General features: G+C 29.1%; 1 protein-coding gene across 4 annotated transcripts; it reads left to right on the forward strand.

Moving 5' to 3' along the window:
- Positions 1-1,004: 1,004 nt before the first annotated feature.
- On the forward strand, positions 1,005-3,314 carry LOC120079011 (CST complex subunit TEN1). 4 transcript variants are annotated; one of them, XM_039033180.1, is made up of 4 exons: positions 1,005-1,118; positions 1,842-1,965; positions 2,749-2,902; positions 2,985-3,314. In XM_039033180.1, the coding sequence occupies exons 2-4, from the start codon at positions 1,859-1,861 to the stop codon at positions 3,102-3,104; spliced, it is 381 nt and encodes a 126-aa protein (XP_038889108.1). In that variant the 5' UTR covers positions 1,005-1,118; positions 1,842-1,858; the 3' UTR covers positions 3,105-3,314. The 4 variants fall into 4 exon arrangements, with proteins under 4 accessions (XP_038889108.1, XP_038889106.1, XP_038889107.1 ...); XM_039033178.1 differs by having other exon boundaries at positions 1,012-1,118; positions 1,821-1,965; XM_039033179.1 differs by lacking the exon at positions 1,005-1,118 and adding an exon at positions 1,126-1,471 and having other exon boundaries at positions 1,821-1,965.
- The last annotated feature ends 11,363 nt before the right edge of the window (positions 3,315-14,677 follow it).

Genomic DNA, 14,677 nt, shown 5'->3' on the forward strand with positions numbered 1-14,677 from the left:
TTTGTCGTCCGTCATCTAGAACTTGAGATAACGGCTAACAACATATTTCTTCGACCCGGCCTCCTTGGTGTCGTACTTCTTTTGCAGGGCATCCCATACCTTCTTTGTTGTCTTCATTGTACTGTAGTAGTCATACAGATCATCAGTCAAACCATTTAAAATAAAGTTCTTACAAAGAAAGTCTTTCTCCTCCTAGTCAGCAGCTTCTTTTATATATTGTTCAGTTGGTTCTTCTAGAGGGATGATCAGCTTATCTCTAGTACAAGTGTCGGAAACTTTCTTGACGTTGAGAAAGAACAACATCTTTTGCTTTCAAGACGTTTCGTGGCTCTGCCCAAATGTGCAAGTAGGTCAGAAATACTGTCACATCGTCCCCAGGATAAAACAACCCAAAAATGAAAATCCGATAAAAAATACACCGTTACCAACCGGAACACACACCCTTGCAGACGGACTGCTCGAAAAACGAAAAGTGAAAGAGAACGAGAGGAGAGCTTTCAATTGGAGAATAGAAGAAGGTGAAAAAATGAGTTGTATTCTGAACTGCGGCCTTCAACATGGAAATCCGCAAGAGATGGAAAAAGCACGTGCGGAGGACTAAGTTTTTTCGATTTTAATTATTAAAAAAAAATAAGACGTCCATCGAACCCATATTACTCTATCTCCTCACTCCCTCCAAAACATAGGTACCCTTGGAGCCCAAACCCAAAGCCCAAGGTTAGAGTACAAAATGGAGGCTTCCAAATAAAAATTTTCCAATGTGGAATTCTCCGACCAAAGGTTGGTTCCCTCTTATTTTTTAAAATTAAAATTTCACCTCACAATTCTCAAAATTTGATTTGGTCTTTTAAATTATTAGTGAAAAGTAGATAAGAAAGAAATTTTGAGATAGAAATAGTATTCATAGACTTCATTTTAGAAAACAAAAACAAAAAAAACAAAATAATTATCGAAACAGACCTAAATAATTAACATACGACTTGTAAATCATTATCAAAACCGGTCGAAATGGTTATGACACGGGGCTCGGCATCAGCAGCCCATGTACCCACTTCACCACTGTAAGAGGAGTGATTCAAAGCTTTTATAGCCAAAAGGGTGTCAGATTCCACTTTAAGGTGAATAATCAGTGTTCTCTCTCTCGTTTGAAATCCTTTTACTCCTCTGTTTTTGAGAGTTATGGTGCTTCAAGAATCTGAATGTATTTTGATCGTTTAAGATTGCCCTCAGTGGGATTTCCCTTTCAACTTTTCTCGCATTTCAATTCATTGTTGAACTCATGATTGATTCGTAGAATTCATGTATTTGTCCCCTCTGGAATCTTTAGGGTTTTCACTTTTTGTGAGCCGTACCGTAGTCATTAATCTTTTGAAACTGTAGAAATTCGCAGAATTTGTTTCCTTGGTGGGAATGCATCAGGGATCGCTTCCTAGTTTGAGTATATTAAGGATTTGGAATTTTGGTGAAAAAGGTAATTCATTATATATGTAGATGAGTTAGGTTGGGGGAATTTTTTTTGTTATGCTTGGAATGGGAAGTAGAATCCTCTTATGGGGATTTGACAATTGCAGCTTGACTGAATAATTCAATTTAGAAGACAGGGGTTGTATTCAAAAGCATTGAATTCAGATATGAAACTCTGTAACATGGCAGCATGTGACATGTTATAGTAAAGAATAATGGTTGAAGGATGAATTTTAACTTTGGAGGACTGGTTTAATAGTTACTCTATCATTTTATCTTCATTTTAAAGAATTGATTGATTACTATCTAAGATTTACATATCTTTCATATGGGATTTGACTTGTTGGAGTGATCAGAGTGCTTTTTGTGAGAATTAGAAAGAGGATTTTACTGGATGGCTTCAGCTGCAATAAAATCAGGGGCGTTGGTTTCACTGAAAGACCTGATGAAGCCATCTTCTGAGTTCTTCAAGGATGGGGCTTCACTTAGAGTTACCGGAAAGTAAAGTTTACCTATTTCTTGTATGCTTTGTACAACTTTAAGTATGAGCCTAAGAATTTGGGCTTGAACTTGATTGGTGCATTGATTCTCTTGGTAGATTTTGCTTGAATTTGTCTTCTATAACTGTCTGTTTGAAATTTGGGCTGCCTTTATTTTCTTAGCAATGGAATGATCCACTTACATTTTATCCTCTAGATGTTCGCTATCTTCTTAAAACTAAAAACCACCAAAGACTATTTCATTGCAGCCTATTAATTATTTTATTGCAGATAACTATATCATATCGAAAAGAACGGTAGAGTTTTCGTAGATTGGGATTTGATATGTATGCAATGTTTTCACTATGGGCAGCATAATTATATCCTTTAGGTTTATTTTCTTACTAGCATTCAATGTTGAATTTCTTGGCTGTTGCAATCTTATCGGATGTGGAAGGGATCGATTTCCTTGGTTATTGTGAATGTTCATTGTCTTATATGCATTTTTCAAGAAACCAGACATTTAATTGAATCTGGAATAAACTTTGAAACGTAATCTGATGGTGCTAACATCATATGATTCTTCTCTAACTTGATATGACAACAGATTACCCATTGATGACTTCTAATAATGGAAGTTAATCTTAATATTCAAATAGTTCTTTACATATATGCAACTGTTTTTTTTTTTTAATTTTATTTATTGCTATGAGATAGATGACTACTTTTGAATCTTTGAACTGTTTCCTTTTCCTTAACTCATTCTGTGACGATGAAAATAATTACTATCTGTTCTTTGAGACAGGTTAGTGGAGTATTCTGTAGAGACAGCCATTGCCATAATTGTTGATGGAAATGTTAACTTGAAGATCGACACACAGCATCTGAGAGAACTTAGCATTCGCATTGGTTCCATATATCAATTTATTGGTGAACTACTTGTTCAGTCAGATAATGAGGTGAAATACCATTTAATTAGGACCACCTTTCTCTTTGTCTCATGTTCACACACAAGAGCCTTAAATGATGCTTTATTTTCAGGCAACTCTGCGGGCACGTGTTGGCAGGAATGTTGATGGAATTGACCTCAACCTTTATCATCAGTCCCTGCAGCTGTTAAGACAATTTCAAGCTGATCACTTGAACAAGAGGACAAATTAGTTCACTTTTCTCCTTGAGGTGAATCTCTCACATGTTTCACCGACAAAGGTAATCTAGCTAATTGTTATGTTATCTTTGAAATGTCAAAAGTAGGAATGACTCTTTTACTTTACTTTCTGTAAAGAAAATCTCTGTAGGTAAACTACTTTTTCATTAATATCATGTGTTGAATGAATATTTTGCTGTCAGGATGGGAGCTTTTCTGCACAATATAGAATTGTTTCATAAAATAGTAGTTAAAATAGGATGGTTAAAAAGTGGTAAGAAAAACCCATAATAACATTTACCCAGACTGTAATCATGTTTCTTTATTTGGGAGCAACGGGAACGAAAGATCTGTAATAATAACATCGGACACCCAACGTCCATCTAAATCTTCCAACATGACAGAGAGTCGAGAAAAATGACCAAAAATATTCACAAAACCAGCAGCAAAACGGGTCACACAGTGTTGTTTCTTAAACATGATTTACCAGGTCTATAATTGTGTTTCTTAACCACATTTACAATGACACATATAAAACCGTGTCTAGTGTTGTGAGTACACGCAACATACTTAAAAATCAAACACCGTGTACTAACAAACTATCTTATTTAATGACCCTATTCTGGTTATCGATTCTTAGTACATTAAATGTCTTTTAAGAATTGGTAAGAGAGGCCCCATTACCCACCCTTTGCGTGTCTAGAATTGTCAAACAGTCAAGAGTAGGGGGACATTATCTTAGTGTAAATGCTTTCATTTTTGGCTTGTGAACAAGAATTCACACGTGACTAATCAAAGAAAAGGCGAAAAAGGGTATCAAAGAATCAAAGATACGCGTTGAACATTCTGAACCATTATTGAGTTGGCCACTTGGTTGGTAGAAAAAGCCACCTCACAGTGTGACTATAGGTATTAGAATTTGGTAGAGGGTAGGGTCCATCCTTTTCCAGTTTTGTGAAGTTCATCATGATCCAGTTTCACTGATTTGCTTTTCTTTTACATTAAGAGGATTCAAATCAGGACCCTCCAATTCACCTTGTATTTGACAAAACAATAATCGATGTAGGAAGAACAGTTGAGGTCACTAGCTAGAAAAAGAAAGAACAGTTGAAGTGACTGAAAGTGGTCTGTATTGATGTAATGTGGAAGTTTATGGTACACCATTCCATCATTTATATTTAGTCCCATCATCAGTTGGATGAGATTTTTAGTTCATATATTGGTGCCTCTGTCTCAAATTGGTTTCTTTATTCACATTATAAAGACTTGTTATCAACTCTTATCTGTCTAGTGAAGTTCTACCATTTTAAGTGATGGGTGATTGCATTTCAAAAGAAGTTGAGGATACTATTTATTGCGCTTGAGATAGGTTAAAAAAGACTTTTGATCTTGAACTTTCCTAAAAGTATCATTTTAGTTGTTGAATTTTATATTGTAATATGGTCTTGTACTTTTAAATTTGTAATAATTTAAGGCTCGTTTACCTACATGTAATCATAATTAGGGAATAAGAATCAAGAATTGTGGGATTTGGTGGTGTTTACTAAACTCTGCAATGATTCAAGTATGGATTCCATATTTTTTTTATTACGCCCAACTCTCTAATCTCATTCCCTCCCAAATAGTTAATAATTTGATTACAATTCTTTGATTACGTGAGACCCACATCATATGTTAAAACATTTTGCATTGAATGTCCTTTCTCTCTCTTTAATGAACTCCCTCCAACTTTATTATTATTATTTTGACTTTTTATTCTCTCTCTCTTTATCCTCCGCTCGCTTTCAATTTTTGTGCAGTTTTTGCTTAACCTTAGCTTGAGGATTTTTCTCTAGTTGAATATTTTTTTGTATTTTTTCTGTCTTTTTGTTTTCCCTGTACACCTTTACAAACCAAAACAAAATACAAAATCAGAAGGAAAAAAAAAATAATAATAATAATTGAAGAAGAAAAATATCAACCCAGGCTCTTAACCAACACTTCCAAAACTGCAGTGGGTTAAATTTTCCCAGTCCCAATAGAATTCTACAATATTGTTCATCAGGAGTGGTGAATCATAGTTTGTCCACTGTTTGTTTGTAAGCATATATTAGAATTATTGTGAATTGGAAAGCTGATGAACAAGTAGACCCGTTAAGTAATCATTTTATTCTCCGTTTTTCTTTTTTGAAAAGTAAGTCCATTTCTTTTCATTTTCTTACCATGGTGTATATCGATCTTGAGTTTAATTCTTAGTCAAATTTTAAAAATAAAAACAATTTTTAAAAGGAAAATTATTTTAAATAATAAAACTGTTGAAAATATTTACAAATAATAGTAAAATATCACAATCTATCTGTGATAGATCGCAGTAGACTACCATTTGTGTCAGATAGATACAAATAGTAGTTTATCGCGGGCAATAGTAGATAGACAATGGAATTTTACTATATTTATAAATATTTTGGTTCGTTTTGCTATATTTGAAAATAACTCTTTTCAAAATCTATCTTTTTTTTTTTTTTTAGTTTTCAAATTTTGACTTGGTTTTAAAAAATATGGATAAAAAGTAGATATCAAAGCAAGAAATTTAGAGGTAGATGAGGTGTTATAGGCTTAGTTTTCAAAAATTAAAAATAAAAAACCAAACAATTATCAAATTGTATCTTAATTTTTTAAAAAAACAAAAGAAAAAGTTGCAAATTTGATTTTTTAATGGGATTTTCCCATTTTGTTTTAAACATCTGATTAAATTAAATTTGTGACGCTGGATTTTGTTTTTTCACACAACATAATCTCAGATTGTCAAGCAAAAACATATTGATTTATTTACAGTCAAATTGAAATTTAGAAAATTGAATTAGATAAGTTTAATACAAATAATTATCATTTTATTTTTTAAATTCTATGTTCTTTGTATTTGGGTACTAAGATATTTATAATTATAAAATTTGAGTATGTAAATTAAAAGGAAAAAAAAAAAAAAAAGCAAAATTTTTAGTTAAATTGATTAGAAATTTAAAAGGACATTCTGGTAATATAGGTATTTCATTGTCTTCCAAATGAAAGTATACACTACGAATGAAATCATGGTTACGATTTCAGTGATAGTCCATGCAAGATAACAAGACAACATCAAAATAATATCATTTTCATGCTCTAGCCTTTGAACTTTATCATGTAACAATTTAGTTTTAAATTTGTAGCAATTTAATCTTTATCATAAAATTTTTCTCATCAAAATAGATATCAATTTTTATTAAATAAGAACTATATTTTTCCACAATTATTACATAAGGACTTAGTCTTTATCCTTTATATAATCTAGGATTAGATTACAAATCTAAACGTATAAGAAATTTTTTTAAGTCTTAATTACATTTTTTGCAACAATTAATACATTGTTACTTAATCTACATTAACTAAATTGTTGTGTATTCATACCCAAGGATGAAATTATATTTCTTATTTAGACAAAAAAAAATCAGATACTAATTAATTACTACTCGTAAAGTTTAAAATGACTAAATTATTACTTTTATAAAAATTCAGAACCAAACTTATTATTCACCGACAAAATATCATTGCATCACATTTACAAGCAACTTGTAATATTACAATTTTAATTTTGTTGCTTTTGACTAATAGCAAAGCAAGAGTATGTCTAGTGATAGGATTAAGTAAAGGATAAGTATGATAATGAAACTCTTAGAAGTCACATAATGTGTACAAATGTGATTTTAACACTCTAGGGATTTCTACTTTTCTTTTAATAGTAAGGATATAGTGAATAAATTCCACATCATAATAATAGTGGTATAATTTTTTCTTCTAATTTAAAACTCTTTAATTAATTTTCTTTTTAACCCTTTGGTGGCCTCTTTAATCATTATCATTCAAATATGCCCCACTTATCATTATTGAAAATTTCGGAGCTCCACTTACAGAAATGGCAAAGTCGGAGTGGACAATTTTAAAACATGTCTCTAGTATGTGGAGTCATTAGAATTGACTTTGTATTCACTATCTATATACAAAAATTGAAGATTCCAAAATCTTTCTAAAGGTATACAGACAACGAACGCAAAGTCAATTCTAATATCTCTACATGTTATAGATATATCTTTTTAAATTGTCCAACCTAGCTTTACCATTTCTATGAGTGGAGTCTCCAGATTTATGGTAATATAATTTCTCTCGAGTCTTGGAAGTATTAAAGAAATTCTTCTCCATTATACTATTGTTTGCTTGGATTTCAAGGCTTTATTATAATATGGGAATTTAAGATTGTGACCTTGACCAAATCTCTTTGATTTTATTTAGGCAAAAACTTTCTAGATTTCATTAGTTCATTTGTTTGGATGAAATTTTAGTTGTGACAAAAAGCCTATAATTAAAGCTTGGGAATCTTGAATTAATAGAGTTGAGATTAGGGTTAGGCCAATAAGAATACAAAACCAAGCCACATGAGCTCATGTAGCTTTAATTTGTTGACCAAATTTATAATTTCTATGCAAGTTGTTTGTATTAGCTTTTGGTGTCCAATCCCTACAAAATTAAAACTCTTCCAAATTTGTCAAATTTTGTGTGCAACAAAACTTAAATTCTTTGTAAGTAATTATGAGCCAACAAATATGAAGTAATTTACAAGTTTACTCTTTGCCCTAACCCCCCAACTTGTAGAAAACATAGACTTTTTTTTGTGTGTGTGTGGTATGATCTTAGGTTTTACTTTTCTTTTTCTAGGGAAAATAATTTATAATGATCTAAAAATTAGGTTTGTTAAACACTTTTTCTACTAATAAATGCTTTTTCTATCTCCTTCCTGATGTTTTTTCTACTAATAAATGCTTTTAATTTTTTTTTTCATAGAATTTGAAACAGGATAATCTCTTGATAATCATATGATTTTTAGTTTTTGCAAATGTTTCTGAAATCAAAGACAAGCTGTGAAAATTAAATAATAATAATAAATTTGGTTTGTGGAATTTAGTTGAGGTTTCACAATTTTTTTTTAGAAAAATGAAATCGATATCAAATGTGACTTTAGTTTTCAAAATTTGATAAATATTTTTAAACATTTTTAAAAATAGGTTTAGAATTTTTTATATATATAAATATGATTCACAATGAATATTTATATATTCTTGTAATTTTGAAACTTTTACAAATTTTTTTAGTTCAAAGTTTTTACAAGTTTTTTAAGGACAATAGAGAGTAAAATGAATTTGTATTACAAACCTTTCGGTTGCTAACGTATGCTAAATGTCAAATTAATGTTCTTGTCTTGGCAAAAAAATTATATATATTATTTTTCTGTTTTGATGTTATTTACCTATGTTAACAAACCTAATTTTTAGGGGAAAAATTGTAATATAAAAAATAAAAAAATTATTTTAAATAATAAAATGTTCAAAATATTTATAAATATAGTAAAATATCTTTTTATATTTTTATATTTTAAAACAGTCCATAAATAAATGTAGAGCAGTACAATTTAGACTAACTATGTTATTCTTTAATATTTTAAAACATTTTTTAGAAAAATATATTTTAAAAAGAAATTCCAATAATGTAGATCGAATAATTCACCAAATATTTGTTGTCCCGTTTTAGTTATCGTGAAATTTGAATGATAGGAAAACTTCTGGATGTCGGTATCTGCTTCCTGCACCGCCCCACATGGGATTGGTCTTGTTGCCAAATCCACGTGGCCTCTTTTACTCTTTCCGTGGGACCCTCTTTTTTAATCAAAAATCAAATTCACTTTTAATTTCTCACTACAATTTGTTACTTTTCTTTCTATTTTTTTTTTTTCACTTTCTTATGTATTCTTTAAGAGCAATAATTGTTTCTTCATTCATTTTACTCTAATTACAAATTAAAAAAATTAAAAATATCAAAAAAATATTAGAAAAACTTAATTATGATTAGATAATTGAATGAGATGCACAAAAATAGATAATGCACTTAAATATTTTTTTTATTCATATATCGATTTATTGCGGATTTTATGGTGGTTGATATTGTATTAGATCTTTTCTCAAGTGTGTGTGCCCATCCCCTTGTATTGTATGTCATTTTCTCATACCCAAAGATGCCCTCTTAATCTTCTATTTTTAATTAAAAAAACAAAGTTGCACTTTAGAATGGAAATTTGATAAAATGGATATGGAACCGTGTGACAATGACTGAGATAGAGATTGGAACTTGAAAACTGCCACATATGCTCTAGGTTCACATTTTCATCTAAAATTTTGATTCGTCTTTACTTTAACGGTAATTTTGAAAACTTTTGTGAAAAGGCAAAAAAACAATATCGTAATTTCAAAAAGAATAAAAGCATTTTAAAAAATAAATGGCGAAGTTCACAAGTACTTTTTGTAATTGAGCTTGTTTTTTCTACCTAAGAGATAATATTACAACCCAGAGCTAGTTAGGATTTCAACATTCTAGTTGAATGGTCACCATGGAGTTTGTGCTCAATCTCTAATAGTATGATTTACTTTCATTGCTTATTCTATTAATCACCAGGTTAATCCAGGTTGGTTAATCATATATATTAATGATTTTGAATATCCTTATTGTGATATCGTAATATCTTACTCACTTTGATAAATTATGTCGGTAGCTTTCACTGAATTGAAACATGTGCCTTATTCCATGATATCAAATGTGAAATAATGTTGCTGGCGTTAAACATGAAGGGTCCATCCATAAGAGAGTCGACATTATTTATAAAGCATAAAGTTATGTAATGTGAAACAAATTTGAAGGGTTTATCCAATAAGGGTGTATTGACTCTATTTATAAAGTATAAAGTTATATAGTGGAAAACAAATAAATCATTAGGGTGTAGCTTTCAATTATCCCAATGGCAAAAGTATTTCATGTTTTCTAGGTGTTAGATTTAAAAAGGAAACTCTCTTAAATATTTCATAGAAACAAAATGTTTTCCACTAATGTCTTTTGTAAGAGAGAATTATTTGAAGCTTCATTCTAGAAAACCTTTTTATTTGTCCAACTCCATTTTACATTTATAAAACAAAAAATAATAATAAATAAAACCATATATACTTCAAATAAATTTATATCAAATTATTTATATATTTATATAAATATAGATTTTAGTTTAAACTAACTAATGAAATCTAACAAATGTTTTGTTCTTGATTATTAGATTTAGAGTACCATTCAACAAAATTATATAAAATAACAAACAATGAGCATGAATATGAAATAATAGTTTTTCTATTAAAAAGAATTTGAAATAATAAAAACTTTTTAAAAAGAAATATTAATAATAAGATTAAATTAAAGTACTATTTTGATCGTTATACTCTGATACTTATTCAATTTTAATCTTTGTACTCTCGATAAATCTTAAACTTAGTCTTCAAAATCAAATTTATAAAAAGTGGTTAAAATTTTAATTTAATAAAATGTACTATATAAATATGTGTTAAGAATTTATAATGTGAATGCTAATAGATATAAAATGTTCCTTTTAAATCAATAATAAAATAATTGGTAGAACCAAATTCAAGATTTATTAAAAATATAAAGGTTAAAATTGAACAAATCCTTACTATATAGTAACAAATATAATATTTTAATCTAACAATAAATTGATTGGAAGGTTTTTTTTTTTTTAATTGATGTGACAATTAAAACAACCAAAAAAAATTATCACCCACATGCTTCACTCCTTTAACATTGTGGATGAAATTTAACGTTGATCTCTCATCTTCCTTTTCAGTCAAAAAGTGTGGGACCCAACAATTTCAATAATATTCGAGAAAGAACCACCATCCTCTGACACGTGTACCTTTTAAAGGTGAAGTGTACCAAAACAATGGTGTGAATACTTACACCCGAACAAAACCCAAACTTCTTTTTCTCTCCCCTTTATATCCTTAGATTTGGATAATAATTACGGACCACGATGGCCAAGGTAAGAGGCAATGCTCTTCCCCCAACAAAAAAGGGATTATACTTTTGGGGCCCATACTAGGAATTTTGAAAAATACGTAAATTGATAAATAAGTTTTAGGATTTCGTTCTTAAGTTATGTAAAAAAAATTGGAAAAATTACACAAATCATTCTTATTCTTTTTTCTTTTAGTACAATTGGGAGTTGGGAGATTCAAATCACGGATTTTGTGGTTATTAGCACGCTAGTATGCTAATTGAGCTATAAGAGGTGTTCGTGAGTTGGGTTAGGTTGAGTTTAATAACTTTTTAAATCCAACCCAATTTTTCGGTGTGTTAATTTCTTCAATTCAAATAACTGTTATAAAAAGATGAACCCAAGCCAATCCTATCATTAAACATTCGGGTTGAGTTAGTTTGAGCTAATCGAGTTATTTATTTAAAGTTGTGTTCTAGAAAGAAGTAAGATATTAATACGAAAAAAATAATTTAATCATTTTCATATATTGAATTAAGAGTTGAACATAATTTTAATTTATATAATAAATTTTTTCTTTTCAAAGTGCTAAAAAACTATTTTTAGAAGTTAGTGGAGAATAAATTATTAAAAAAAAATAAAACTTAAATAAATATATATCATAAGTTAAAAAAGTATGTGTATTTTAAAATTAACAATAAGTTCAAGTTGATTTGAGTATTTTAGGTAAACCCATGAACCAACTCAACACACAAAATTATCATTTATTTGAATCCAACCCAAACCGCATGGATTAGATTGAACTAATTAGTTTTTTGAATTATCGAGTTTTTTGAACACCTCTAATGATCAGTTTGGTCAAGACTTCTTATTTTGATATCATATTAAATATGATACTAATTAAAGTTGGTTGCAGCTAAAACAAGGGGAAAAAAAATCAATGTGGCTGCTACGTTATGAATGCATCTTAATAGTCGTCGGATGCAAATTCAAAAGTCTAAATGCTCCTTAAAAGTCACATAATACAAGACCTATTTTTACAATTCTCTCATACATCTAATAACGAAAAATTGATAGATTCCTGGAATAAATTCTTCTAAAATAGATATTTCATGAGTGTAGGATAAAAATAAATCATCGGTGAAAATTGAAATACATAAGATTTTAAGGGACATTTTGGGATGTGTGAAGTTAATTATTATTATTAGCGATCATCGTATTATATATATGGGTTATGGGTTATAATAGTCTTGTATGTTATAATATTATGAGTTTGGGTATACATTGTTTTAATATGGGTTAGAATAGTCTATGTTTGGTGTGCATACTATTTTAATGAGTAAAATATAGCAAACGATGTAATAAAGAGTGAAAGATAGTATGAAGGTAAAATAATAAACACTCTAACCAAGAGAATTTTGAAATAGTACTATTAGGGGTGTTTGGTGGCTTGTAATGGAATGATAATGTAATGTTTTGTAATCCAAAATTCATGTTTAAATTGAGCATTTTGAATCCGATTTGTAATAAAAACTCATTTCATTCTGACGGTTTTTAATCCAATCATCTTTCTCGTCATTTTCATGTTTCACAATCTCATTTCCGTTCTGTCTTTAATTACTCATGTTTTCTAATATTTTTCTGATTCTCAATAATCCTAACTAAATTTAAACTCTCCAAACATCTCTTTATAATTAATCGTAGATTATGATAGTTCAAAACGAGGCTCAAATAGAGAGTGAACTTTAGTAGTTGATTCCACCGGCTTAAAGTTAAGAGTCCAAATGCTCTAAAAATGGAAAATGGGCACTAAAATTTGAACCTTAAAATCACATCATTGATGTGATCAAATGGGAGATAATGAAGGAGCATGGATTGATAGGTGGGCAGTGGACCAGGTGATCAGGACCCCGCACTTTCCCTCTGGGTAATTATGATGAACATGCAGTGCATGGGATCGCGACCCTACGACGTGACAATGACAACCGCTCTTCTTTGGCAATAAAATTATGAATAATGTATATATTCCTATGGATTTTTATGTGATTTTTGCAAAGTGGGAATTTAATCTACCATGCAATTTCTATTTAAAGACCGTAATAACATTTTCATTAAATATAGACATATTTTCCTCCAATTATAAATGTAAAAATTGGAGGTGGGTTCTACTGCACTTTCCAACTAGTTATGTGGATCAAAAATTAAAATATCGATGTCGATATCAATATCGAGATTTCAATTTTACAAATATATCAATAACGTATTGATATCGACATATATTCCTTTAAGTCATGAAATTTATAAAATTTATTTAGATCAATAATCAAGTTGTTTTTATTTCGAAACTAAGTTATGGATATCGTCATTTAGTATTCATATTCATATTGAACTAAATAATTTTTTTTTTCTTTTTTATGTTTTACATGCACTTATAAAAAATGTTGACGATATCTATGTATAGTTATCAATATCGAATCCTTCAATTTACGGATATATCGACATATCGACGAATATTTTGTCCTTGATGTGAACTAAGTACTTTGTGGTTTCATGTTTCAAACACTTTTTTTTTTTTTTAATCTTAAGTAAAATTAAGTTTATTTTCTCACGGTCGCGATTCCTACCATGATTTTCATTTTTCATGAGTAAAAAAGTTGAATTTTTTTACCAAATTTTAAAAACATTTTTTTTCTCTAAAAGTTACATTTTTTTAGTTTTTAAAACTCAACTTGATTTTGAAAACATGGATACGAACTCGAGGTATATAACAAAATAAGAAATTTAGAAGTAGAAAGAGTGTTAGACTTCATTTTTAAAAGTTCAAAATCAAAAATAAAAAATTAAATAACCATCCAATAGGAGTCTAAGTTTTCTTTTTCCCCTAATGATCTTTAGTCAAATTAAATATTTATAGACCAAATAAATGCAGAGGTTTAAAAAAAAAGGCTAAAAATTAATTTACTTTATTTGTTATTTATAATTTTGGTTAATCATTGCTTGATCATCTTTAATGATTTAACAAATGAATAAAATAAGTTATCCAATCATAAACCTTTCGAATTGTTTTTAACTGAAAGAAACCGATCCCTCTAAAGTGGCTTTGCTTTAAATTTAATTTATAATATATTTTTCTCCACTTTCCATTTCCTAATATAAAATATTAGAAAACCTTATCAAAAAAGAATAAAATATTAGAAACCAATATATTTTCAATAGCTTAGAATTTAAAGGCAGCAACGGGAATTTAAAAAATATATCCAAAAAATAAAACTTTGAAAACTTTGTGAACTTATCTCAAAAAGGGAAGGGAAGGACAGATCAGGCAAAGCAATCAAAATTGGGTTTTCTCCTTTAAAAAGTAACAAATTAAAAACTATTATTCAAATGTATAATTGTACGTACGTTTGCGTGTGCGCAGGTGTGTATGATAGGTTCAATTAACTTTTTATTTATAGTCCATTAATTTTTTTTCTTTTTAAAAAAGAAAAAAAACCCATTAATCAATGTGGTAAAAATAAGGTTGACAAGAAAAAAAAGGCAAATTTTAAATTTTCATTTAGAAAAATGATAAAAATATTTTAAAATTATAAAAATAGTAAAACGAAATCATATAATAGAAAATACTAATTACGAATACCACAAATACACTCTACCTAAACATTCTAAAACTACAAATAAACCGTGTCTAAACAAAATCAA

Source organism: Benincasa hispida, chromosome 6 (assembly GCF_009727055.1).
Source record: "Benincasa hispida cultivar B227 chromosome 6, ASM972705v1, whole genome shotgun sequence".
Classification (NCBI taxonomy): domain Eukaryota; kingdom Viridiplantae; phylum Streptophyta; class Magnoliopsida; order Cucurbitales; family Cucurbitaceae; genus Benincasa; species Benincasa hispida.

Bases quoted from the DNA above. Each gene is read 5' to 3' on its own strand.
- LOC120079011 (XM_039033177.1), top strand. From the start codon at position 1,411: ATGCATCAGGGATCGCTTCCTAGTTTGAGTATATTAAGGATTTGGAAT. The intron at 1,472-1,841 runs GTAATTCATTAT...TGTGAGAATTAG, and splicing joins TTGGAATTTTGGTGAAAAAG to AAAGAGGATTTTACTGGATG. The intron at 1,966-2,748 runs GTAAAGTTTACC...TCTTTGAGACAG, and splicing joins TCACTTAGAGTTACCGGAAA to GTTAGTGGAGTATTCTGTAG.